The sequence below is a fragment of the Vombatus ursinus genome, unplaced genomic scaffold (genome assembly GCF_900497805.2).
Source record: "Vombatus ursinus unplaced genomic scaffold, bare-nosed wombat genome assembly UNPS02009205.1, whole genome shotgun sequence".
NCBI classification, from domain to species: Eukaryota; Metazoa; Chordata; class Mammalia; order Diprotodontia; family Vombatidae; genus Vombatus; species Vombatus ursinus.
Genome location: NW_020948983.1, coordinates 44,142,190 through 44,166,575, shown reverse-complemented (window position 1 = coordinate 44,166,575; position 24,386 = coordinate 44,142,190). Strand labels below are relative to the sequence as shown.

At 35.8% G+C, this 24,386-nt stretch overlaps 1 protein-coding gene across 9 annotated transcripts; it reads left to right on the top strand.

Annotated features, from left to right (window-relative positions):
* The first annotated feature begins 193 nt into the window (after window positions 1–193).
* On the top strand, window positions 194–24,386 carry LINS1 (lines homolog 1). 9 transcript variants are annotated; one of them, XM_027852197.1, is made up of 10 exons: window positions 194–314; window positions 999–1,113; window positions 3,190–3,335; window positions 10,236–10,450; window positions 16,145–16,634; window positions 16,724–16,813; window positions 18,526–18,667; window positions 19,807–20,406; window positions 21,988–22,159; window positions 23,438–24,386. In XM_027852197.1, the coding sequence occupies exons 5-10, from the start codon at window positions 16,239–16,241 to the stop codon at window positions 24,357–24,359; spliced, it is 2,322 nt and encodes a 773-aa protein (XP_027707998.1). In that variant the 5' UTR covers window positions 194–314; window positions 999–1,113; window positions 3,190–3,335; window positions 10,236–10,450; window positions 16,145–16,238; the 3' UTR covers window positions 24,360–24,386. The 9 variants fall into 9 exon arrangements, with proteins under 9 accessions (XP_027707998.1, XP_027708004.1, XP_027707997.1 ...); XM_027852203.1 differs by lacking the exon at window positions 10,236–10,450 and adding an exon at window positions 4,650–4,696; XM_027852196.1 differs by lacking the exon at window positions 10,236–10,450 and having other exon boundaries at window positions 3,224–3,335.

Sequence of the window (24,386 nt, the reverse complement as noted above, 5' to 3'; positions counted from 1 at the left end):
TTGGAAGAGGCGTGCCGTTCTGCGCCAGGACTCGTCTCCGATTGGCTCCGCTCCCCGCTTCCCTCACCGCTTCTCCACTCCCTTCCAGACTCCGCCCCTAGTGAGAGGACTCGGGGAAGTTGCTAAGCGACGACAGCCCGAGGGAGGGGTCTCTACGCATGCGGTGGGCGGAGACTAGGGGGGCATACGAATCTCTTCGAACTACGGTGCCCGGGAGGTAGGGACGGAGTAGCATCCCTGGGATCCATGGTCCACTTGGATACAGAGCGTGAAGGCGGGGCGGCTTCAACGGGACTCCTGGGCCGATAAAAACGGTGACATGATGGAAGGAGGGGAGGACGCCGGCGAGTAGGGGAATCTTCGCCGAGGAGTTTTTGAGACTGACGGAAGGGGAAGGGGTGGGAGAAAGAGGGAGTAGGCCCGGGAAGCTGAGGGTGGGGACAGGTGACGGCGGCTGTCGCAGCCCGTCCCGGCTGCCGGGCTCTTCCTTCCCTGTGACGCGGAGGGCGCTGGGAGGAGCGGTTGGAGCCTTTCCAACCCCGAGCTCTGCACGTGCGTTTGGAAAAGTTTAAGGGTCTAAAGTGTTAGTTCTCCCGGGGTCAGAGGCCGGCACCGATCAGCTTGTCTTTCCCTGCCCTTCTTAAATACGACTGAGAAGTCATGACTCTTAAAAAGGAGCATGGACTAGGTGTTTGTAAAATAGAGATCTTGGTCTGTCTACTTCGCTGTGTTTTGGGGGGGGTAGCGTTTTGTGAATGATAAAGATCCAAGTCAATCTGAGCCAGTGTTCTATTACTAAATTACAAGTTTTGTTACTTTGCAGTCACGGGGGAAGTCCGACTTAATTAATGGACCACTGTATTAAAAAAAAAAAACACTTATTTTAAGGAAGGAATAATATTCGTTTAATTTTAGGGAATAAGTGTTATATTTCACTTAGCAATTATATTTACCGTCTAACCAAATTGACATCGTATTTATGCTATTGTTTTGCTCAGTGAATCTTTTTAAATGAAGAAAGTTTGAAAAAGTAAGCCTTAATGTGCTGTGAGGTCTCTACAAACTCTGAGTCACTAACTTTTGAGCACAGACCAGATGATCACAAATTGTGAGGTATAAATTCATGAAATTTTACTTCCTTCTAAATAATTTATAATGTATTCCACAATGCAGCGTTATGTAAACAGTACAATCATATATGAGGAATAATGGGCTTCCCCTCTTTTCTCCCCCACCCCCAACTTTGCCAGACCACTAGTCATTCTACTTTCTGTAGAGTGATAGAGTTGGATTAGATGATCTCTAAGGGTCCTTCAGGCTCTCAATCTTGTGATCCTGGGACTGCAGAGAGGGCCTGTTCACAGCCTCAAGCAAGACATTTCTTAGGAGACTAAACATAGAAATCCAAGTATAACGTTCTTATTTTTAGAAAAAACTTAATTAAACTGGATGTAGTTCAGTGTTTCAGTAAAGCAGCATGCATTAATCACCTGCTCTGTGACAGGCACTGTGCTAAACACTGGGGATCCAAATAAAGGCAAAAAACAGTGCCTGCTCTCAAAGAGCTTAATCTCATTTCATAAATACTGTGAAACTGGCCTGTCTCAATTTCTTGCTAGTTCATAAATTGAAACTTAAACTTTTTAGAATAGGATGGCTAGAGATTTGGGAATGTAAAATTGTTAAGACTGGTGAGAGTCTAATTTCTTTTCTCAACCCACATATCCTAAAACCCTTCAATTCACCAAATGTTTATAAGCATCTGTTATGTACAATAGGCAGCCTATAGAGTGCTGGGCCTGGAGTCAGGAAGACTCATCTTCCTGAGTCCAAATCTAGCCTTAAAACACTTACTAGCTGTGTGACCCTGGGCAAGTCACTTAACCCTGTTTGCCTCAGTTATAAAATGAGCTGGAGAAAAAAATGGCAAACCACTCCAATTTCTTTGCCAAGAATACACCAAATGGGGTCATGAAGAGTCAGACATGACTGAAAAACTGCTGAACAACAACATTGTTCAAGACACCCATTGAATTCCCACTGTAATGCTTCATTGTTTCAGGAGAGGTGATCCTTACTCCTCAAATGTTATGCCTGCAAAGTACAGGCCACAATAGGTTTTGCTAAGCTGAGAAGGCCATGAGTATGGCATGGACCCTATATGTCTGTTCTCCAAGGTCTAGCCTAGCTAACTAAGTTTAGAATCCCTTCACCAAAGGACTGAAAAGAAAATGACATTTGTTTATTTTTGGCTTCTATAATTCATTGAACCACCACTGAGCAATGCCAGGTTGTGATCTGCATTGCTGCAGTGTACCCACTTGAAATAGGTTTTGGAAGTATTCAAGTAAGTATGTAAAAATGATTACACTGGGAATGTAGAGATGAAAGGACCTCTCATTAAAGAGCTGACAATCCATTGTGTGTGTGTGTGTAAATGAGTATAAGACAAAATAGTGTGCCTTAAGCACAGAGTGGAGTTCTAGACTGTGCTATAAGAAAATATTAGGGTAAAAAGATAAACCTTTGTTTCAGAGAGAAACTTAAAAACATTGTGTTATTTTCCAAAGTCACTCCAGCCCACTCCCCTGTTCCCAGGAACTTCTAGAAGTAGACCATTGCCCAGGTGAGGTGGCTGTTCAAGATATACATACTGATGGTATATCTGTAACAGCTGACTTACAGTCTGCACAAAAGGCATTCTTCATCTGCTTGTCCCCACCCCCTTTGTAGATCAGTAGGCCAAACTTGATAATATCATTTAGGAGTCTGTGAAGCCTGCCTAGGCTTGATGTAGTTGACAAAATGTCATAGCAAAGAAGCCTCTGGAGAACCTTACTACTTTGTTGTTGTTTAGTCATTTGAGTTGTGTCTGACTCTTCATGACTCCATTTGGAGTTTTCCTGGCAAAGATACTGGAGTGTTTTGCCATTTTTTTCTCCAGCTTATCTTACAAATGAGGACTGAAGCAAACAGGGTAAAGTGAATTGACCAAGGTCACAGCTAATAAATATCTGAGGCTGGATTTGTGTGTATGTGTGTGCTTATACTTTTTGTTTCCTTTTATACCTAGCCTTTAATATATATAAAGTCTATTGAATTAATAAATTTGTAAAACTTATACTTTTCAGTGACTCAGTTTTTCAACATCCTCAGTAATTTTTTATATTTTACTATTAATTTCCACAGGCAGAGTATTTCAAAATTAATAATTCCATTTTAGGAAACTACATTGATAGTAAAACTGATTGTTTTACTACTGAAATGGAGCACTTGAGAGATGATCTACTACAAACCATTTATACCACAAATGAGATTACTGTGACCCAGAAAAGGTAAGTGACTTGCCCAAGGTCGCTGAGCTAGTTGTTGATACCCAGTTTTTCTGATTCTGTCTAGTGCCTTACTACTACATACTGCTTCTCCTGCTCTTACACTGAAGTTAAAATGGTCTTCGAAACAATCAGAATGTCATCTTTAACATAACCACAGACCATACTATTGGTCCCAGAATTAGAAATTAAAAGTACAGGTCATCAAAACTTAATTTTCTTTATTATTTAACAACTTGTATTTAAATGCCTGCCAGATGGTGAAGTAGGGCAGCTAGGTGTCCTAGCGGATAGAGTGCTGGGCCTGGAGTCAGGGAGACTCATCCAAATTCAACCTCAGACACTTACCAGCTGTGTGACTCTCTGCAAATCACTTAACCCTGTTTGCCTCAGTTTCTTATCTGTAAAATGAGCTGGAGAAGGAAATGGCAAACCATGCCGTATCTTTGCCAAGAAAACCCCAAATAGGGTTACAAAGAATTGGATACAACTACTGTTGCTGCTATTAGTCCTTCCTTTTCAAAGAGAACCGTGACATCAGAGATGTGATGTCATGACATGCAAATGTGTTGGATTTAAGTGAGAGAGAGCTATGAAAAGTCACCAGCCTCACTTTCTCCTCTAGAGCCATGTGGGTCCAGTGGCCAGATATGGATCAGGATGACTGGAGTTGGCCCAGGATGCATTTGGCCTTATCAAGCTAAGGCCTTTAAGGTCTCAGTTTGGCTGAGGCTGCTCCCATTCAGTGATTAAGGTTTTAAAGAAATAAGGCAAAGAATGGCCTCTTTTAAAAAAAAATAGATCTGGGAGGGGAAGACCCTCAGGGTTTCTGGCCAAAACTGAGACAATTGTCATTCGAATTCATTCTGAGCAACTGTGACCAAGTAGGGCTTGGTCTGGGACCAGGGTGATTTGGGATTAATGCAAAGTACTTCTCTCCTTCCTTCCCTGCTGCCACACACACACACACACACACACACACACACACACACACACACGCACACGCACCCTTTTTTTGGGTTCATTCTAAATTTGACAATAACTTTTTCCTGCTTTGGATTTATTATTAATACTATTATTATTTTTTTATGTGAGGTAATTGGGGCTAAGTGACTTGGCCAGAGTCACACAGCTAGTGAGTTATGTGTCTGAGGCTAGATTTGAACTCAGGTCCCCCTGACTTCAGGACCGGTGCTCTATCCACTGCGCCAACTACCTGCCCCTACTTTGGATTTTTCAAAGAAACATTTCTGCAGAGTGATTTTTAACCAATGATCATTTGTTTTTAACATATATTTTATTTCCCATTCATTTTAGACAAATATAAAATTTGAATGGAAGCAATAATTGAACATGTTCACAAGGTAATTAGGAATAAATTTTATGAGACCTTAGATCATAAAGTTGTGCCTCAGATTTGAGTTTAGTTCTTGAATGAAAAAAAGACTTTATAGCCTAAGATGAGATAATTTAGTTTTGTTATTAATATATGCTAACAATGAATGAACACAGTCTGAAATAGAAGACTGTAGAGTAGGCTGTCAAATTCTTATTTCTCTAAATCATCTCTTATTTCATCAAGAATGCCGAGGTCTGATGAATGCATGAAATCCATTTTTTTAGTTAGCTGAGGTAGAGTTATATAATGACCACATTACATTGTCCCAGATTATTTACTGCATATTTGTTTTCGTTCAGTCATTCAGTTATGTCTCACTCTTTGTGACCCTGTGTGGGGTTTTCTTGGCAAAGATACTAGAGTGGTTTGCCATTTCCTTCTCTAGTGAATTAGCCAAATTGAAATTAAGTGATTTGCCCTGCATCATACAACTAGTAAGTATCTAAGGCTGGATTTGAACTCAGGTCTTTCTGACTCCAGGCCCAGCACTCTATCCACTGAGCCATTTAGCTGCTTTCATTACATTATCCCAGATTATTTGCTGTGTATACATGTCCATGTTAAATAATATGTACTCTGTAATTTTATTTTCTGCTGCAGTGCTTCTGTTATATTTGGAGGGGGGGTACTTTAGAGTGATTAGCAAGTCTTCCATTTAATATTTCATTGCCACATAACTAGAAGTTGACATTTTTAATTCAGGAGACTTTGTCTTACAGTGATTAATACAATTTTGCCTTTAAGAAATCAGTTAGGGGCAGTTAGGTGGCCCAGTGAATAGAGCTCTGGCCTTGGAGTCAGGAGGACCTGAGTTCAAATCCAGCCTCAGATGCTTCACACTTACTAGCTGTGTGACCCTGAGCAAGTCACTTAACCCTGTTTGCCTCACCAAAAAGCAAAAAAAAAAAGAAAGAAAGAAAGAAATCATCTAGCAAAATGTAATTTAGTAATTTAGCCAGTGTCCAACATTAGACTGTAGAACTATTTTTAGTAGAAATCTAAATAAAATTTCTCAAAATAGAAACATTTAAATTTTGTCTGTATTATGTCATTACATACAAAGGTAGGTAATTTCTAGTGTTCTAGCTCATAGTGACATTCAAGTGACTACTGATTCTCTAGGAACAAAATTGTTTCATACTTTTTTAAAAATAAGAAAAACTTTATGAATGATATGAAACAGCCACATAAATTTAGAACTGTATTGGGGGAAAATACCTCTCTGCACAGATTCTCTTTGCCTGCAACCAGAGTAGAGGTTAAATCTAAGACATTTTTCTTCTGTACCCAACATCTTAAGCTTTTTACCTTCCTTGTTGACAAGTTCCTCATCTTTGTGCATATCTTGGGCACATCTTGCCTTCTTGTTCTTATTACTTCATCAAACCCATGAAGCCAGATGTTTTTTAAACCTAAAAGAAATCCACTGGCACATAAATGCATGTGCAGCAAAACAAATTTCCACTTACCCATGTTTGAAAACGTATATCTTTTTTCTGCATTTTAAGTTCCATCATGTCTTTGTCAGGAGGTGAGGAGTATTTCATCTTCATTCTTTTGGACCTATGGTTTATCATTGCATTGACAAAGTTCTAAAATCTTTCAAAGTTGTTTTTTTTTATCTATAGTAGTATGAATTATTTTCCTTGTTCTATCCACTTTGTTCCATATCATTTAACAAAAGTCTTCTAGTTCCTTCTGAAATTGTCCATTTCATCAATTCTTATGGCATGATAATGCCCCATTACATTTATGTACCACAATTTGTTTATCCATTCCCCAATAGCAGGATAGTCCCTTAGTTTCCAATTTGGGGCTATCACGAAGAAAGTTACTATAATATATTTAGATTAGTTCCCTTTCTTCTTTCTTTGATTTTTTTGGGGGGTGTAGGCCTAGAAGTCTTTTTAGCTAAGTCAAAGGGTATGAACAATTTGGTAACATTATGGGCCTAGTTCCAAAATAGCTAGACCAATTCACAGATTGACCACCAATGCATTAATTGTACCTATTTTTTCCATAGCCCCTCCATTTTTTTTTCATCTTTGCCAGTTTAATTGATATAAGTTAGAACTTCAGAGTTGCTTTAATACACATTTCTGTAATTATTAGAAGTTAATAGCATTTTTCATATGATTATGGATAACTTGGGTTTCTTCCTTTGAACATTTTGTGTTTGTATCCTTTTGCCATTTATATAATGGGAAATGGCTCTTAGATTTATAAATTTGAAGTTGTATTGGTTCCAGTCTTTTATGTTCAGCTGAGGATTTACACTTTATTTTTTGTGATCATTTCACATAGAAGCAACTAAGCATTTGCATTTTAAAGCTTCTGGTTGTGAAATAAAAGCTTGTTTCTGCTCCTTAAAGGAATTTGACTTCTGAAGCCAGATTGTGAGATTAGGCTTTCAAATCCCCTGGGTATACTGGTATAATCTACCTGAAGATAACTCTTAATTAATCCTTTTCAGATTACTTGAGGTTCTAGAGGCCAGCTGAGAAAATCCATTGTATGTCAGTATGATAAGAAGGAGCTCTCTGGTCTTAAAATCCTCAGTTTGAATTCAATCACTGGAACTTGCCTGATATGTGACCCTGGGCAGGTCACTTCAGTTTCTTCATTTGTTAAGTAGTCCTGACAGTTTTATGTAAATCTTAGTGGTTATCTTTCAGATATTCCTTCTTCTTCTCTCCCCTTCTCCCTCAGGTCACTAGGGATGCTTAGGTGAAATTGCTTAAAGCTTAACCCAGGGACCTTCTGGCAGTAGAGGAGCATGGTCCTAGGAAGGGAAGATTTGCAAGGATAATCAGATTCTGGAGCTACAGGTATCACAATAGGTGCTGCTGTGTTTAGGGAGGGCATGGCTTTGGTGAGGTCACCAGAAATATAGACCTTCTAGGAGGGGGCATTCAGGGAATATTTTGAACCAAATACTGAAGGAAGTAGGTGAGAATTCCATGAGGGGGTATGGCCCAGGGGTATACTGTTGTATCTTCATTATTATGCAGGTTGATTTGGAACTGGCAAAATGATTAGAACCTTTCAGTAAAGTATCATAAGGCCTTATCCTGTTTAACATTTTTGTCATTTACTTAAATGAAGGCATAGATGATATGCTTAATTTGTGAAGCTAAGAGGGATAATTAACATGTGGATGATGGAATTGGGATCTCAAACAGTCTCAAAAGGATAATGAGAGGTTGATTCTTAAGAGGATGAAATTTAATAGTGTTTATATAAAGTCTTTTGGCGACAGGTGAATAATTTCTAAACCTCCTTATTCCTTTTCCTTTCCTGAGAATTGAAGGATCCCTCTTCCTTACCTATCCTAATTTTAATGTAACCTCTGCCTAAATCTCTCATCCTTCCCCAAGATTTTCACTGTTAAAGGATTTAAAAATTTTGTCTTGAAATGCAGAGTTGTGTCTCATGTATCATTTCTACCTCTGCTTGTGACGTTTTTTGATAAAAAAAAATCATTGGAATACAACTTGTTCATTAATAGAGGCATTACTTTATATAGGATCATCTACTGAAAGGGAACATAGAGACCATCTAGTCTAACACTTTCATTTTACAGATGAGGAAACTGAGACCCAGAGAGGTTAAGGACTTGCCCAAAGTCACATAGGTGGTATGTAACAGAGGCAAAATTTATATCCATGTTCTCTGACTTGAAATCTCATATTTCTACATTTCCCTACCATTATCAGATTTTATTTTTCCTAATTGGCATCAGTAATGTTTTTTATTTCTGAAACTATCAGTAAACCAAAAAATTATTAGGCATTTCAGAAGGGAATCAGCTATTTTGTTTGGCTGAGTATAAGACATAGATTACTTGCAGCCCATCGTTTGATACTTTTGGAATTACAATGATGTGACAATGTTGTCTTCCCAGTGAACAAATTGTACTTTTAAGAGATCTGCCCTTACTCAGATATCTTTTCTGTTTTATCTTTATTTTTTTCCTGAGGAAAACATATTTTTATACCTATTGAAAATTCCCATTCTGATTCACTTGAGGTTTAGAAATTTTGTTAAATAATAAAATCTTAATTAGCTTAAATTTTTATTGAAATGCAGACACAAAATAACGTGGTGTTCTAGATCAGTGGAGTGATCTATATAGTTGAAGGTATTCCACTTATGGATAAAACTTAAGTTCTTGGTCACATGCATATGTTTAAAAATCACTGATTTTTTTTGCATTTTGTAAAAATCTTGTGAGGTAGGTCATCTTCATATGGATAGCTTTTCTTTATAAATTGAAATTTCTGAAACAGATGCCTCTTAAAACACTTAGAATAAAGCTTCAGTTGATTGAGTTAAAGAATCTTGGGGGGCAGGTAGGTGGCGCAGTGGATAGAGCACCGGCCCTGAAGTCAGGAGGACCTGAGTTCAAATCCTGCCTTAGACACATAACACTTACTAGCTGTGTGACCCTGGGCAAGTCACTTAACCCCATTGCCTAGCCAAAAAAAAAAAAGAATCTTGGGGCTAGCAGACTATAGTCGTTGTCCCATCTAGCACTTTCATTTTATAGGTAAAGAAATCAGGGCATAATGAAGGGAAGTGATTTGCTCAAGGTTCCCTAGCTGGTTAGTGATGGCAAGGACAGTAACATTGAAGATCTATAGTCTTTCTACCACACTGACAAGGCACTGTATTAAATCCATAGAATCAAGAGACATGTATTTCGTTCTTGCCCTTCTGCTTACAAGCTGTATGACTGGAGACAAGTCTCTTATCTTTTCTGAACTTCAGTTTCTGTGAAACAGAGATAATCACATGGGGAACCTGGTTTGACCCTCTGATTATTCATGTCTAGCAAGGATGAAATAGTATGAATATATTTACATCACTGTCATGGAGGTGGTCTAGTGCAGAGAGCATAAGTCAGAGAACCAGATATTGCTGTTCACAGGTGATAGATTATATCAAGTCCAGGGATATTGCCTCGTAAACAAGATCCAGCATCCCCCTTGAAGAGTTTGGCCTGACTATCCACATAGAAAAAAAAAAGTAGATAAAGCATAACTCTTGTGTAGACTTTGATGCAATTCGACAAACTAAAGAACTTGGAAATTAGCATATGTGTTTTGGACAACCCCTTCACATGGACACTGAACTGGTCCCGGATTTGAACAGGATTAGGTGAATAGATTATATTGCCTTTAGGAAATTGTAAAATTCTTGTAATAGTCCCAGACTTTGCTTTGAAACAAAGGCCCATCTTTTTAATGCCAATATTCAGGTGGTGATACATGGCTACAAGTCATACCATACTAGTTTCCAAAGAAATGGAGTTGAAAATCACCCAGAGATCAGTGGAGAGGTGTGTGGTGAGTTTGAACAGTCTGAAAGATATTTTGAGTAAGGAATTAGTCTAAAGAAACAATGTGAAGAAAGGTATAGGAATTTTTGATGGGGAAAAAAAAATGGGCTGCTCACGTGGTAAGAATGATGGTAATTAATGACCCTATGTGCTTTATTGTTAGGTGAATTCAAGAAAGGCCACCAGCACATTGGAAAGACCCCTCTATGATGAATTTATGGGAGGACTGAACAGTCAGGATGAGCAGGCCTGGACAGATTGTAATTTATGTTATTGGAGGAATCAATGTGGTCACAGATCTCTTGCAGTACCTAACTCATAGAATTGAGAATCAGATGCAAGTAAAGTACTTTGTAAACTTTAAAATGCTCTAGAAATGTAAGTTATTGTTCAGGATTTTATAGTAAGTATGCTTTTTAGCATCAGTTATATAATACCATAAGTATAGGTGTAGATGATAAAGGAAACTAGTTTGAAATTATATTGACCCTGGGTCATTAACAAATCTTAGATTTGGAGTAGACTTTAGTTGTCATCCAATCATACTTCCTCTGTGCTCTTCCACTTACTTTCTTGCACCCTTCTCTCTCCCCCCCATTTAGTTTCCTGACAGTCCTGAGAGGTTATCTATAACTTAGAACGCTTGAACACCTTCAGTGATAGGAAGCCTCTACCTTAGAAGTCAGTCTGTTCACAGTGCCTTGTACACACTAAGAACTCAGCAAATTAGCTCTCCTAACTAGATAATTTTTTATCCTGATTATCAGTCAGTGTATTTGCTGTCTTTAGTTTTTTGTTATCTGCAGATTTGATAAATATGCTTTCAGTGTATCACTGATTAAAATGTTGAATAGGTCAGATCCAAGGATCAGAATAAGAACTAGAATTATACAAGACAGGCTGCTGCTAAGGGTACAGCAGTACACCTGTACTTCAATATTTGTAGGGGTTAGGAGTACAGGACCTCCATGAATCTGAAAAACTGTAAATAAGTCTAGGCCCCACCCCCAAATCTTTATTTTTAATAATTCTGATCATATTTATTTAACACACAAAACAAGTAAAACAACATACTGCACCCATAAAAAAAGTTGCAGTTTTTATGCAAGAGAGATTAGTGTCTTGCACACTGTGGAGACTTGTCACAGCTGCCAGTGTATAACTGCTTCACAAATTTCCTTCTAAGAGAAGCACAAGATGCAACAAGACAAAGAGCAAGCATTCCAAAAGAGAATGCCTAGCCCAGGGGTGGGGAACTATGGCCTCAAAGCCACATATGGCACTCTAGGTCCTTAGGAGCAGCCTTTGACTCAATCCAAACTTCACAGAACAAATCCCCTTAATAAAAGGATTTGTTTTGAAAACTTGAACTCAGCCAAAAGGCTGCACCCAAGGACTTAGAAGGCCACATGCGGCCTTGAGGCTGCAGGTTCCCCACCCCTGGCTTAGCTTTTAGTTTAATGCAATGAAACTTTTAACAGAATTTAACTTTATAATAAATTTATGTATGTATATTAATGGTAGTAAATAAAAAAATTAATAATATACAATATTTATGCATTTATGACTTAGAGTTTTTTTGAAGTTTTCTTTACATATATGTGTTATTCGTGATTTTCTGCAGTACACCACAAATCTCTAAAAATTCCCATTTAATTATTGATGGCCAACCCACAAATAACCAAAACCATGAATATCAAGGGATGACTATATTGAATCTCAATTAAGAAACTTAGGTTATTTAGTCCAGTTAGCACCTCAGCAGAAATTCCCAAGGATATCTATAATATCCTTGACATCTAGCCTAAAGACTTCTAATGATAGAGAATTCTGTGGGGGAGGGGAGGGTCATAATGAGAAATCCTTTTAAACATTACATTTTGTAATGCCTGAAAAGGCAGTGTTATATAATGGATAAAGAACGGGCCTTCAAAGTCAGAAAGACGCAGGCTGGAGTCTTTCCTCTGACACATACTATGTGTTTGATCATGGGCAAGTCACTTAATCTCTTGGTGCCCCCAAGCAATTTTTAAAGCCTATGTAGGTGAGTTGAAACTGCATTATTAAGGAGAAAAACTCCACACAGGGAGTTTTCTACATCAGTTAAATCACAGGTATAGACTTGATGCTTTTTGCCCCAATGTCTACTTTTTAATGCCAAAAAAATTCTGTTTTCTATGGCGTATGCGTATTCTGCATTAAGTAATGGCTTGATTACTTAAGCAAAAGTAATTTTGGTCCTATTTCAGTAAAGTCTTAAAACCTGTAATAGAATTTAATACAAAACCCTATTTTCAAAAGCTGAGAGTATACTAATTTTTAAACCCTGCTTAAGGATGGGTGTTTTGTTCCACCTCTGCCAAGGACGTGCCTTGTGGCATACCATTCGTTAGGGATCTTTTAGCCTGAAATGAATCAAAATTTTTAGTTATGACTATACAACCACTTATGAACCTATTTAACTGTATTATAATTAATGAGCCACATTTCTTTTGTCCATAAAGAAATCATGAAAGTCTTATCAGATATCTTGCAGAAATTGTTATGCTATGTTCATCCTCATCTCCTCACCATCCCTCTTTCAGTCAGTTGCCAGGTCTTGTTTCAAACTCTATGACATCTAGTTCTCCCTCAAAACCACCACCTTACTTTAGGATCTCATTACCTCTTAGTTATTGTAATGGCTTCATCATTGGTCTCTTCTCTCTCTCTCTCTCTCTCATGTCAATCCCCACTCCAGTCTATCCTCCACACTGCCACCAAAATGATTTTCCTAAAGAACAGATCTATGTTGCTCCCCTGTGCAATAACCTCCAGTGGCTCCCTAAAGCTCTTCACAACCTGATTCCAGCCTATCCTTCCTGCCTCATAATTACTCTCTCTCCTGTATTTTTCAGACTACCCTAACTGGCTTTCTCTCTGTTACTGACACCATGCTATATTTATTTCCATCTTTATGTCCTTGTACTGGCTGTCACCTGTGCCTGGAACTCATTCTGTGCCTAGCTCCATCTCATGGAGAATAATGCTAAAGTAAATCTGGAAAGGAAGATTGGAGCCAGATTATAGAGAATTTTACTTAAATTATAAGGCCAAGTAGTTTGTATTTTGTTGTGCATTCCTCCTTTTAAGGAGCTACTGAAGGTTTTTATGGCAAGGATGTGAGTGACATCGTCAGCCCTCTGCCTTAGAAAGATTATTTTTGCACCTGTGGACAGGATGGGTTGGAGAAGCCAGGGATAACAATTTGAAGGCTGTTAGAATAGTTAAAATGAGAGATGATGCAGACCTGAAACCTGAGTTAGAGGTTAGGGGAATAGAGAAAAAGGAGCACATATAAGAGATGTTGTAAAAGTAGAATCACCCAGGACTTGGATGGAGAGTCAGTTGAATGGTTACGTGGAGATAGGGGTGAGGGAAAGGGACGAGTGAAAAGTGACTCTACGGGTAAGAACTTGCATAACTAGGCAATAATTTAGAAGTCCTTTTGGAACTGTAGGATATATTTTGTCTAGGTCACAAATCTGAAGTTAATTTAAAATGGCTAGATGTTTCCTTTTTTTTTTTTTTTTTTTTTTAGACTTTAGTTAATGCTGTTTGCTTTATCCGTTTTAAAGTGAAGTTTCTCCTTGATGGAAAAATTATAAGTAGGGGTAGAGTAATCCAACTCATCTCTTAACATGCCATTTTCCCTAAGCAAGTCCCAGATTTGAAATATCTGGGTTCAGTTTAGTCCTATATTTGAAGAGCCTGAGTCCTATTACCTGCTCTCTTACTACCTGTTTGACCTTAAACAAGTAATTTAACCTCTTTGGGTCTTAGTTTCCTCATCTGTAAAATGAAGGGTTAGACTAAGTGAAGTCAAAGGACCTTTCCAGCTCTAAATCTTATCCTATTCTACACATAGCTTTAAGAAAGAATTGTTTTTTGTCTTTAGCTTTTTACAAGCCCATTCTAAGCATTAACATCATGAGTTCCTTATAGATTTATGTCATATTTTTGTAATCAATTTTAGTATTCTTTTGCATTTTGTTCATGGTCTTTTGAAAGAGGATTTTAAACTTTTTGAAAACTGAATTTTTTTTCTTTTTAAAAATGGATTGCATATTTCTAGAAGAGATCAATTAAAGATTCTGAATACTCCTTCTTTCCCTTGACTTTTCATCATTCCCTTTCATCATTCTTTTCTCAAAACATACCTTTTATCTCCTTTGCTGTCTTTTCTTGAATAGGTAAAATAGGTTTTTCTTTTTTTTTGCAATGTCTCAGCAATTCCATTTGTTCCTGGTATTTTAACTGTCACCTGTATGCACATAATTCCCAAATTTCCATCTCTCAGTCCAAAACCTATATCTCTTCTTACAGGACATGTTTACCTAGAAGATCCATTTCCTCACAGTCTACAGCCTGAAAACCAAATTCCTCCTTCCTACTTTACTTTTCCTGTCAATGGGACCTCCATTCATCCAGCCTCCTATGTTCAAACCTTGCTGTTATCTTTGACCCTCCCCTCACTCCTTTCTCTCATATCCAGTTAGTTATCAACATTTATTAAGCATCTACTATGGTAAAGCCATTGTTTCATGTCCTATAGAGACAACTTTGGTAGTATCTCATTCACCCCCTCTAATCCCATAGCCACAACTTTGTTCAGGGACCTTATTCCTCCCTACTGGGACTGTAGCCTCCAACTTTGCCTGCTATAAAACATCTTTTGTTGGATTACTTCTTTGCTTAAAATCAGCCTTTTCTGCCTTGCATTGAAGTTCTCCATAACCCGACCACCCCCTGTCTTTCTAACTTTATCTTTTGCTACTGAGGCAGCTCAGGGATGCAGTGGATAAGAGTGCTGGATGTGGAGTCAGAATGCCCTGAGTTCAGATTTGACCTTAGCTACTTACTAGCAGTATGACCCTAGGGAAGTCACTTTAAGCTGTTTGCCTCAGTTTCTTTTTTGTAAACTGGAGACAGCTACCTCCCAGGGTGGTTATGAGGATCAAATGAGGTCATTCTGAAAGCTCTTAGCACAGTACCTGGTACATAATAGACACTATATATGCTAATCCCTTCCCTACTTTCCCCCACATACTCTGTCTGTAGCTAAACATACCCTGTACCTTTTTTCCTGTTGTTCCTTGTGCTGAGAACTACCTTCTACCTTTCATGCTTGCCTGGTCTCTGTATCCTTTTAAGCAGTGGAGTTAAATTCAAGTAGAAATGAGAACCACTAATCTGTGCATGAGGATCCCTATGAGCCACATATTACCATAATTTTAAAATGTAACATTATCTACATTTTAATATGGCTTTATTTTGTTAAATATTTCCCAGTTACATTTTATCTTCTTTAAAACATTTACATGCACCTTTTAAAGCCATCTGAAATGCTACATCAAAATTTAAAAGAAAAAAAAATCACAACTTGAGAGTTGGAAGGTACCAACTCTAACTCGTACTCCAAATTCCCACTGTAATTTATCTGACAAATAGTTATCTGGCATTTTGAAGATGTCCAATGAAGGGAATGTACCAGATGTTCATAATGCATTGTTTCCTTGATCTTTCCTAGGCAGAAGTGACCTTTGTCCACTTGGACATCATGCGGCATTTGACTTGGACCTTGCTTATGCATTTAGATGATTTGTTTTGCCTATGTGTCATTTCCTTATTAGATTGTGAATTACTTTAGTATAAGAATTGTTTTTTAACCAAACCCTTTGTTTCTCCTGGTGCCTAACAGAGTGTAATACATGTAGTAGTAGACAATCAATATTTACCAAATCAAATCGACTTTATTTCAACCATAATTTTCACTTAAAGATATTAATTATGGTTGATTATAAACTTGAGTTATTCTACTCAAAAAGCCATTAAAAAATGCCAGTCTGCATTTTGTGCCATGTTGCTATTAAAAGTTTTTAAATGTTTTTTTAATTGCATATCATCAGTTTTAAAAGTAAATTAAGTGATTGAATAGAAAGAGTTTAGTTTGTAGTAATGAAGTTATGTAGATGATTAAGTAGTAATGTAGAAATGAAGTTTTTAATGCTGTTGTATTTGTTTTTATTTTAGGTATATTTGAAGGAATATTCTGCTTGTGTCTAGGTTGGAGATACTACAATTATTCAAGAAAATTGAGAACAAACAAATAACATCTTGGGGAAAAATGGAAGCTTCCTATCAAGTTTTAGAACAGTTATATAAGAAGATGCTTCTTGGAGCTCCACTTGAAAGTGACAGCCAAAAATATGCGTTTTATCTCAATCTACCTTTTTCAGCCCAAGAGTTATCCACGTCAAATTTCCTTAAGTGGCCATGTGTTCATCATGGTAATCAAGCTAGTTCTGTCAACATGGATGCCGTTTCCACTCCTGTAACATCAATAAATTTGAAAATGAATTTTCAAGTTAATAATCCCAGAGATATAATGCTACTTCAATTAACAGTCATCAAGATGATGATAACCAAAATACTATCTAAAAAAATGGAATTCGGTATAAAAGAGAAGTATAGTGATATAATTGAAATTCTTTTAAAGCCATATGAACTGGAATCTAAATTAGTAAGTTTTTTTTTATTTAAAAATATTAATGTCAAGGTTTAGCATTTAAAATTCAGATTTTAAAAATATGGATATTTGCTTTTATGCAGATCACCATGTTCCACGGTTCTGATAAGTTGTTATCTCATATGGCTGCAAAGTGTCTTGCCTCACTATTGTATTTACAACTAAGAGAAAAGGTGAGTATAGACAATTGTTACCAAATGTTGTATTTCTTTTCTAAATAAACTTTCTTAAAAATCTTTCAAGTTATTATTTTGAGATTTCTTTCTTTTTTTTTTTTATTTAAAACAGGGCTTCTTAAACTTTTTCCCCTCACAATCCATTCACTGTTTCTTAAACTGTGGGTTGCAACTGATAAAATTTTATTCTCTAAGCCATTTGATTAGTGCTGTATTGTGCTAAGTAAGTAGCATTCTAATAATATAAATGTTAGAGTAAATAATTCGAATCCAAAAACTCAAATAAATCATTATCATAAAGTTTAGTGTAAGTATATAAGTTAGTATAAGTTTTTAAGAATAGACTTTAACATAGTCCCCCTGCCACATCTATCTATATACATATATACACATATGTACTATACACAAACAAGTTCAGCTTCATTTCCTTTTTTATATTTTAACTTCTACTTCACAAATAAATAGCAATTAATATCACTTACTGGCTTGAATAATATTAGAATATGTAATTTCACACAACCTATTCAGCTTCCTTTTTTCATAGAGTTCTAAAATTGTGAGCAGGAATATCATTTGGTATAAATATTTTATAGGGAAATTTTGATTATGTAAAAGTAACAAGTTTTGGTTTTTTTTCCCACAAATAAAACCAATGCAGCTAAAATTAGAATGATAACTGATAAGTTATCTTTGAAGGAGAAATTAGAGAGGAAATGTTTAACAAGGAAAAAAATCTTTTCCCCAGATTTCTCTAAGGGTAAAATTTCGCGGATATATAAGAGACTGATTCAAATTTAAAAGAGTAAAAGCCATTCTCCAATTGATAAATAGTCAAATGATATGATCTGGTAATTTTCTATGGAAGAAATAAAATCTATCAGTAGCCATATAAAAAATGCTAGTAATTAGAAAAATTCAAATTAGAACAAATTTGGAGATTTACCTTGCTTTCATCCCATTGACAAAGATGATAAAGAAGGAAAATGACAAGAGGGACTCTAGTAGAACAGACAAATTAATACTCTGTTGGCGAAGCAGTAAATTGATTTAGTCATTCTGAAAAGCATTTTGAGACTGTTGTCAAAAAGTCAATACACTTGTGTACTGTTTGACCTATTTATACACTACTGGGCCTGTATCCCAGAGGGATCAGAGAAAAACAAAAACGGATCTGCGTGTAAAATAATATTCCTAACAGTTATTTGTGGTGGAAAAGAACAGGAAACCAAGGGGATGCCTATCAAATGGAGAAGTGGTTGTGAACAGGTTATAGTATATTAATGTAATAGAATAATATTGTCCTGTAAAAAAGTATGAAAGGGTGGTTTCGAAGAAACCTAGGAAGATTTGTTTGAACTGATGTAAGCAGAACTAGGAGAACAATTTATACAATAACATTGACATTTTAAAGGCAAACAGTACAGTGGCCTGGCACAATTCCAGAGGTCCCACGATAATATATTTTATTATAAAGTGTGCCACCTACCTCCTGACAGAGAGGTGAAGTATTCAATTTAGAGTAAGACATTTTTGGTCATGGCCAATGAGAAAATTTGTTTTCTCTGACTATCATTTTCCAATGGCAAGGGCAGGAGGGAGAGAAAATAAATTTTTGTTGACAAAAGAATATTAAATTTTAAAATGTTTATATAGAATTAATTGATTTGTGGTAGAATTTAAAACATACCTTATTCTTTTTTCTCTTATAGGCTGTAGTAAATAAAACATGGACAGCTTTTTGTTTAAAAACTCTTTCTGACTACCCTGAAAGTAATACAGCCTCATATTGTCTCTGGATTCTTACAGCTGTAATAAAAGAAATATTGAAGGCTACATGTTTACAGAAAGCAGGTGCCAGTTCTTTTGACATAATTAAGTATCATTACCACTGGAAGAAGTTCATGCTTATATTATAGAATGAGTTCTATTTCGTAACTGCCGATCTATCTCTGAAATAAGAAAGATAGGCCTTCCCCACAATACTTTGGAACGTCCTGGAGTAATAGGTTAACTTTTAAAATAAGTTTGTATTTTTGAAGTAGAAATTGAAGTTTTTGATTATTATCTAATCCTATGACCTTTAGATTATATATTATAAATTTAGAGCTATAAAAGACTGTCTAATCCAGTTAACCTCATTCTATAATAGTGGAAATTGAGGCCCAGAGAGGATAAATAACTTGTCCAGGTCTCACAAGTAATAATGTCAGAGGCGGGATTTGAATCTTAAAATCTAAGTCCCCTGATGACTAGGCCAGTGTTTTTTCTGCTTCGCCACATAACCTGCAAGTTCAAGTTTTCCTCTTCCCTTCTTTTGCAAGTTCTAACCTTAAGACTACTTTGTACTTCCAGTTTTATCTTATTCTGGTTTATATTCTATTTTTCTATTAAGTGGCTTTCCATATAAGACTCTAAGGTCCTCATAGAGGCTTTTAGATTAGATTAGATTAGATGATTAGAAATTGTTGGTTATTTTGTTTTTCTTATGATTTTGGCTATTACAAATATAAAATCAGTCTTAAAATTTTGTTTAAAAATGTTAATATGGGGGGCAGCTAGGTGGCGCAGTGGATAGAGCACCAACCCTGGATTCAGGAGGGCCTGAGTTCAAATCTGGCCTCAGACACATAACACGTAATAGTTGTGTGACCCTGGGCAAGTCACTTAAACCCCATTGCCCAACCAAAAACAAAACAAAACAAAAATAAAATGCAGGTTTCATTTACCTAAAAAATGTCCTAAAAAAAAAATGTTAATATGGGGGCAACTTGGTGGCGAAATGGATAGAGTACCAGCTCTGGAGTCCCGAGGACCTGCGTTCAAATGTGGCCTCAGACACTTGACACTTATTAGCTGTGTGACCCTGGGCAAGTCACTTAAACTTATTGCCTAGCCAAAAAAAAAAAAGTTAAAATGTATGTTTAATTGTGCTTTAATCACTTACATAGTCATCTATGTCCCATTTATAATTACTTTTTTTATTGTTTCAGAAATATTGAAGCAGTTTTTGACATCTTTTGATTTTCTTTTTGAAGTCTTTTACTGTTCAGTTTTTTCTCAGCATTTTGAAAACTATGAAGATACATCACTAAATCCTAAAATTACAAATTTCTTGATTTGTTTTCTGGAGTTGCTTGAAATTCTTATAGCCTCCAGAATTCACTTGAAGTTATATCTCACTTGCCAGAGAATTTTTTATTTGAAAATATTTTGTGCTTTGGACATTATTACCTGGCCTGTTCACTCTTTAGTCAAAAAGAAGTTCATCATCCTTATTAAAAGATGTCTGCTACATAAAGTGGGTGAGGATGTCCTAAATACTTCACGTTCCACTTTAATTGAACAAGATCCTTATTTAGATATGGACATGTTAGCTTTAGGTAATGCTTTTTTGCAAGCTGTGAATTTGGGATGGTTGAAGCAGTTATCTGTTACTGGAAAACCCAGCCATTTTGGAGGCAATGAAGTTCAACCTGGAAATAAAAGTGTTGTTGTCCCTGACCTCATTGTCGTCAGAGCATCAAGTTTGGTTTTACTGAAATCCTTAGAAATCAAGGTGGATAATTGTATGTCAGCAAATGAAGTAAAAGGTAATTTGTCAATTTGTCCCCCACCCTTCAAGGAGAGTGATACATGATCTTATCAGCTATTTTCAAAGTTTGAAGCTTTAGTAAATCTTTCCAATTTGAACCAATGAGATTTCCCCAATCTTATGTAAATGATATAAGTTTTTATAATTTTTCATACATAAATTAATGCATTTATATGTACATAAATTTGTGTAATTGGTTGTTTTCATTTAATTCTAAATGAGCATATTCTGCAGCTACCATTTTATGGACTAAATTGATTTTAGAGAAAATTATTATTTTTAAGAATATTGTAAGTGGCTGGTTATCTGTGAACAAAATGACCAACAAAATTAATTAGTTGTCACACAAGTATTGAATTTTTATAATAACCCTGTATAAAAGAATGATATGTGCCAAAATATTGTGTTAATACATAAAAATTAGAAATGGACCTGACCAGTGACATATTTTCTAAAGAAATGGCTGCATGAAATCTTCAATTATTCAGGATCTCTTAGGGAATTATTATAGGGGATCCTTTGTTGCATATAAAGAATTTTTGGTTGAATTGACTAGTTAGAAGGTTAATTTATGAATTTATTATGTTGCATTTTGATAACCTATCAAATGAAGACAATTTAAATTCTGACATTTCAGTTTAGGTGTGAAAAAGATTCCTTGGTTTTACTTCAGAGAAACCACAGGATATAAGCCTTACCTGAAGAGAATATTCTATGGTAGAGTTTCACACTAGGATGTCGTTTACAACAAATTAAAAGCCTTACAAGTTTATCCCTGGTGTTTCTACTCTTTCATTCTAGAAATATTTCTATTTCATATGCAGTTATAAGTTAGAACACTAGGTGGCATATGCTATGTAATTTTAGAATGTAACTGCAGTTAAAAAAAAAATGCCCAAGGTATAATGTTCTAAGTTTTAGTTTTATTAGCACTTTTGGTGGTATACTTCTTTTTAAAAAGAGTTTTTAAAAAGGTACTTGTTTTTCTATATAATAATGCTTCAGCTATTTATATCATATCTTTAATTGGTCAGTAGTAATCATTTTTGAATTTACATAATTCATATTTCCACTATAGAACTTGTTATAATTATCTTTTATACACATTCTACTCATCAATTTAAATTTAACAAAAACTTACTTGAAAAAAATTATCCTCGTCTATAATGTCCTATAGTAAACTATTGATTTATAAAAAGTATCTTTGTGAGTTACGTGTTTAAGTGAATAACTTTATTTTGCATTGGCCATTTAAAACTTAGTTTTGGGGGCAGCTAGGTAGCGCAGTGGATGGAGCACCGGCCCTGAAGTCAGGAGGACCTGAGTTCAAATCAGGCCTCAGACCAAACACTTGACACATTTACTAGCTATGTGACCCTGGGCAAGTCACTTAACCCCAATTGCCCAAAAAAAAACCCAAAAAACTTAGTTTTGCCTTGTTGAGATACCATGAGAAAATGTTTTTTATTATTTCTTTTATTGACAAGGTTGTGTTTTTGTAAGAATTTTGTATTAAGAAATAGAATACTTCAGTATTGATTGTATTTTAATTGTTTTATTTTGGGGATTTTTTTTAAAGCTGAATTACAGAAATTCATGTCTGAGTTATTGACCTTCTTAAAACAGCACCTTCATTCCTCCCTGAAATTGCATCATCACTGTGAATGGCTCCCTAAAATCTTTATAGAACAAGACGATGACATGTTGGAAGCTGCAAAAGCATCATTAAGCATTTATCTAAAGCTTACTAGGTTGGTATAGTGTTTATTAGTTAACCCAATAAAAATATTTAAAAATAATTATTGTACTAGTAAATCCCAAGAAAATGAGAATATTTTAATAGTTGCTTTTTAAAGTATTTATTACTTTTTTTTTAAACTGGAACAAACTCTAAAATTGTGGTTTCCCATTAAGTGTTTATTCCTACTTTCTGAGGGGGTCCAATTTTATACACAGAAATTAACAGGATGAATTTCAGTCCTCACAATGAAAACTTGTCTAACTGAGGCAGCCTTATGAGTGGCACAGCAAAAGGAATATTGAACTAGGGGTCGAGACCCAGATTCTAGTCCTGGTTCATTCTACTAAGTAACTATGTTACCTCAGTCAAATAATTTATCTTCTCTGGGCTTTAATATTTCATTTGTAAAGTGGAGAAATTACACTAAATGCTGTCGAGGATTTCTTCTAGTTCTAAAATTCTATAATTTTTAGTAAGAAATATTACTTGTTTTAAAAATTATCTTCATCTTTATATTTGTAGATGTAAGTATATACTTGCACGTAATCAAACCGTCCCTTTTGAATTTTATTTTTATTTTCTTTTGCAAATGATTTTGGGATGATGTCTTCATAAAGTCAGTGTCTATAATTAATTGTGATGACCTTTACACTGGTTCTGCTTCTGCTTTGTTTGAAACCTTTTACACTGGTCTTGCTTCTGCTTTGTTTAAAACCAAAAAGCATTTTCTTTAATTCCATTTCTCTTCTTGGCTAGTGAGAAAGATTACTTATTAATGATCTTAAGTGAAGTTTTTTGCTGCCAGTACTTACTTGTATTATGACATTGCTGGCAGCATCTGTTATGAGACTGAATGTTTATTAGGGCCAAATTTTCAAAGGATTTTAATCAAGAACATAAATTTCTCTGCGATTTGAGTTAGGCTTAAAAAAGGTCAAATGCAAATCCAGTTTGAAAATGTATTCAACTTTTAGAACTTATCTTAGTTATATTAAAATTGGTTTCTTATTCCCTCACAATGAAGGGGATATTTCTAAATTGGATTTGATTTTGCATAAATTTGGATTTTTTCATGTGAAATGGCTGCCCTATGAACGTTAGATGTTCAGTTTGTCATGGTCACACTGAATGTATTAAGTATCTTGTTTTTTTCACTCTAGTTGTCGTTTTGGATCAGATTATTAAGTATATTGGAAAAGGATGGTTTTTTGAAGTCTATTTGCTTTGAGAAATAATTGGTAGTTGAGCTGATATTTAATCTGGATTGTATAACTACATTTATTTACAGAGCATGGAATGAAGCTGCTAAGGGCATGACCCAAGAAAAAGAAACTTGGGACCATCAGACACATGAAAATGGCTTTAATCCTCACTGTATTTTCTTATTTCTCTTAAAAAATATTGGGTTTGATGCAACAGTTCTCCTTGACTTTTTAATTTCATCAGAAACTTGCTTTCTTGAATACTTTGTTAGGTATTTAAAACTGCTTCAAGGAGAGAGAAACAATTTTTCAAAAGTTTGTAAGTTATTTGATACAACAGAATTAAGAGATGAGGTGTATATTTCTAGTATTGTCACTTCACATGTTGAAGAAAGAAGCAGCAACCAAGCTACTCACCAGCCTCTCTTCTGTGGTACAAATTATTATGCTCTTTTACCCTTGGCTTCTGACCCTACTACTTCTGGGACAAATATGGAACAGAAAGACAACCAAACTGTGAAATCGAAGCAACCCAACTTCGTAATAGGCATTGATAATACATCTTCATCAGGAACCTCTCAAAGCCTAGTCGATTATGACAGCTCAGAAGATTCTGAAGAGGAGTCAGTGGAAGAATGTTTATCAAACATTAAACAGACTCCTTTAAACCATCAAGTCATTACAAGGATAAGGGAAACTGTCAGTGTGACTGGAAAAAAGAACCAGAGTTACCTAGCATCTACGACTGGAGAAAAGAACCAGAGTTACCTCGCATCTACTGCCAGGCTTCTAGATCCAAAAGAGTCTTCTACTTTGTCATCTTTTGGTTGTGAAGCAGCCTCCCAAAGTATTGCCTCCCAAACTGTAATATCTTGTAAAACATTTAAATGCTTGAAAGAGCTAGAAAAGGCAATTTCCCGTTTGCATAGGAGACATCTTTTTCCGTATAATCCTTCGGCATTATTGAAATTGTTAAAACACATTGATACAATAAATAAGAATAAATAAAAATCAGCTGTTTTTTTACCCTTGAAA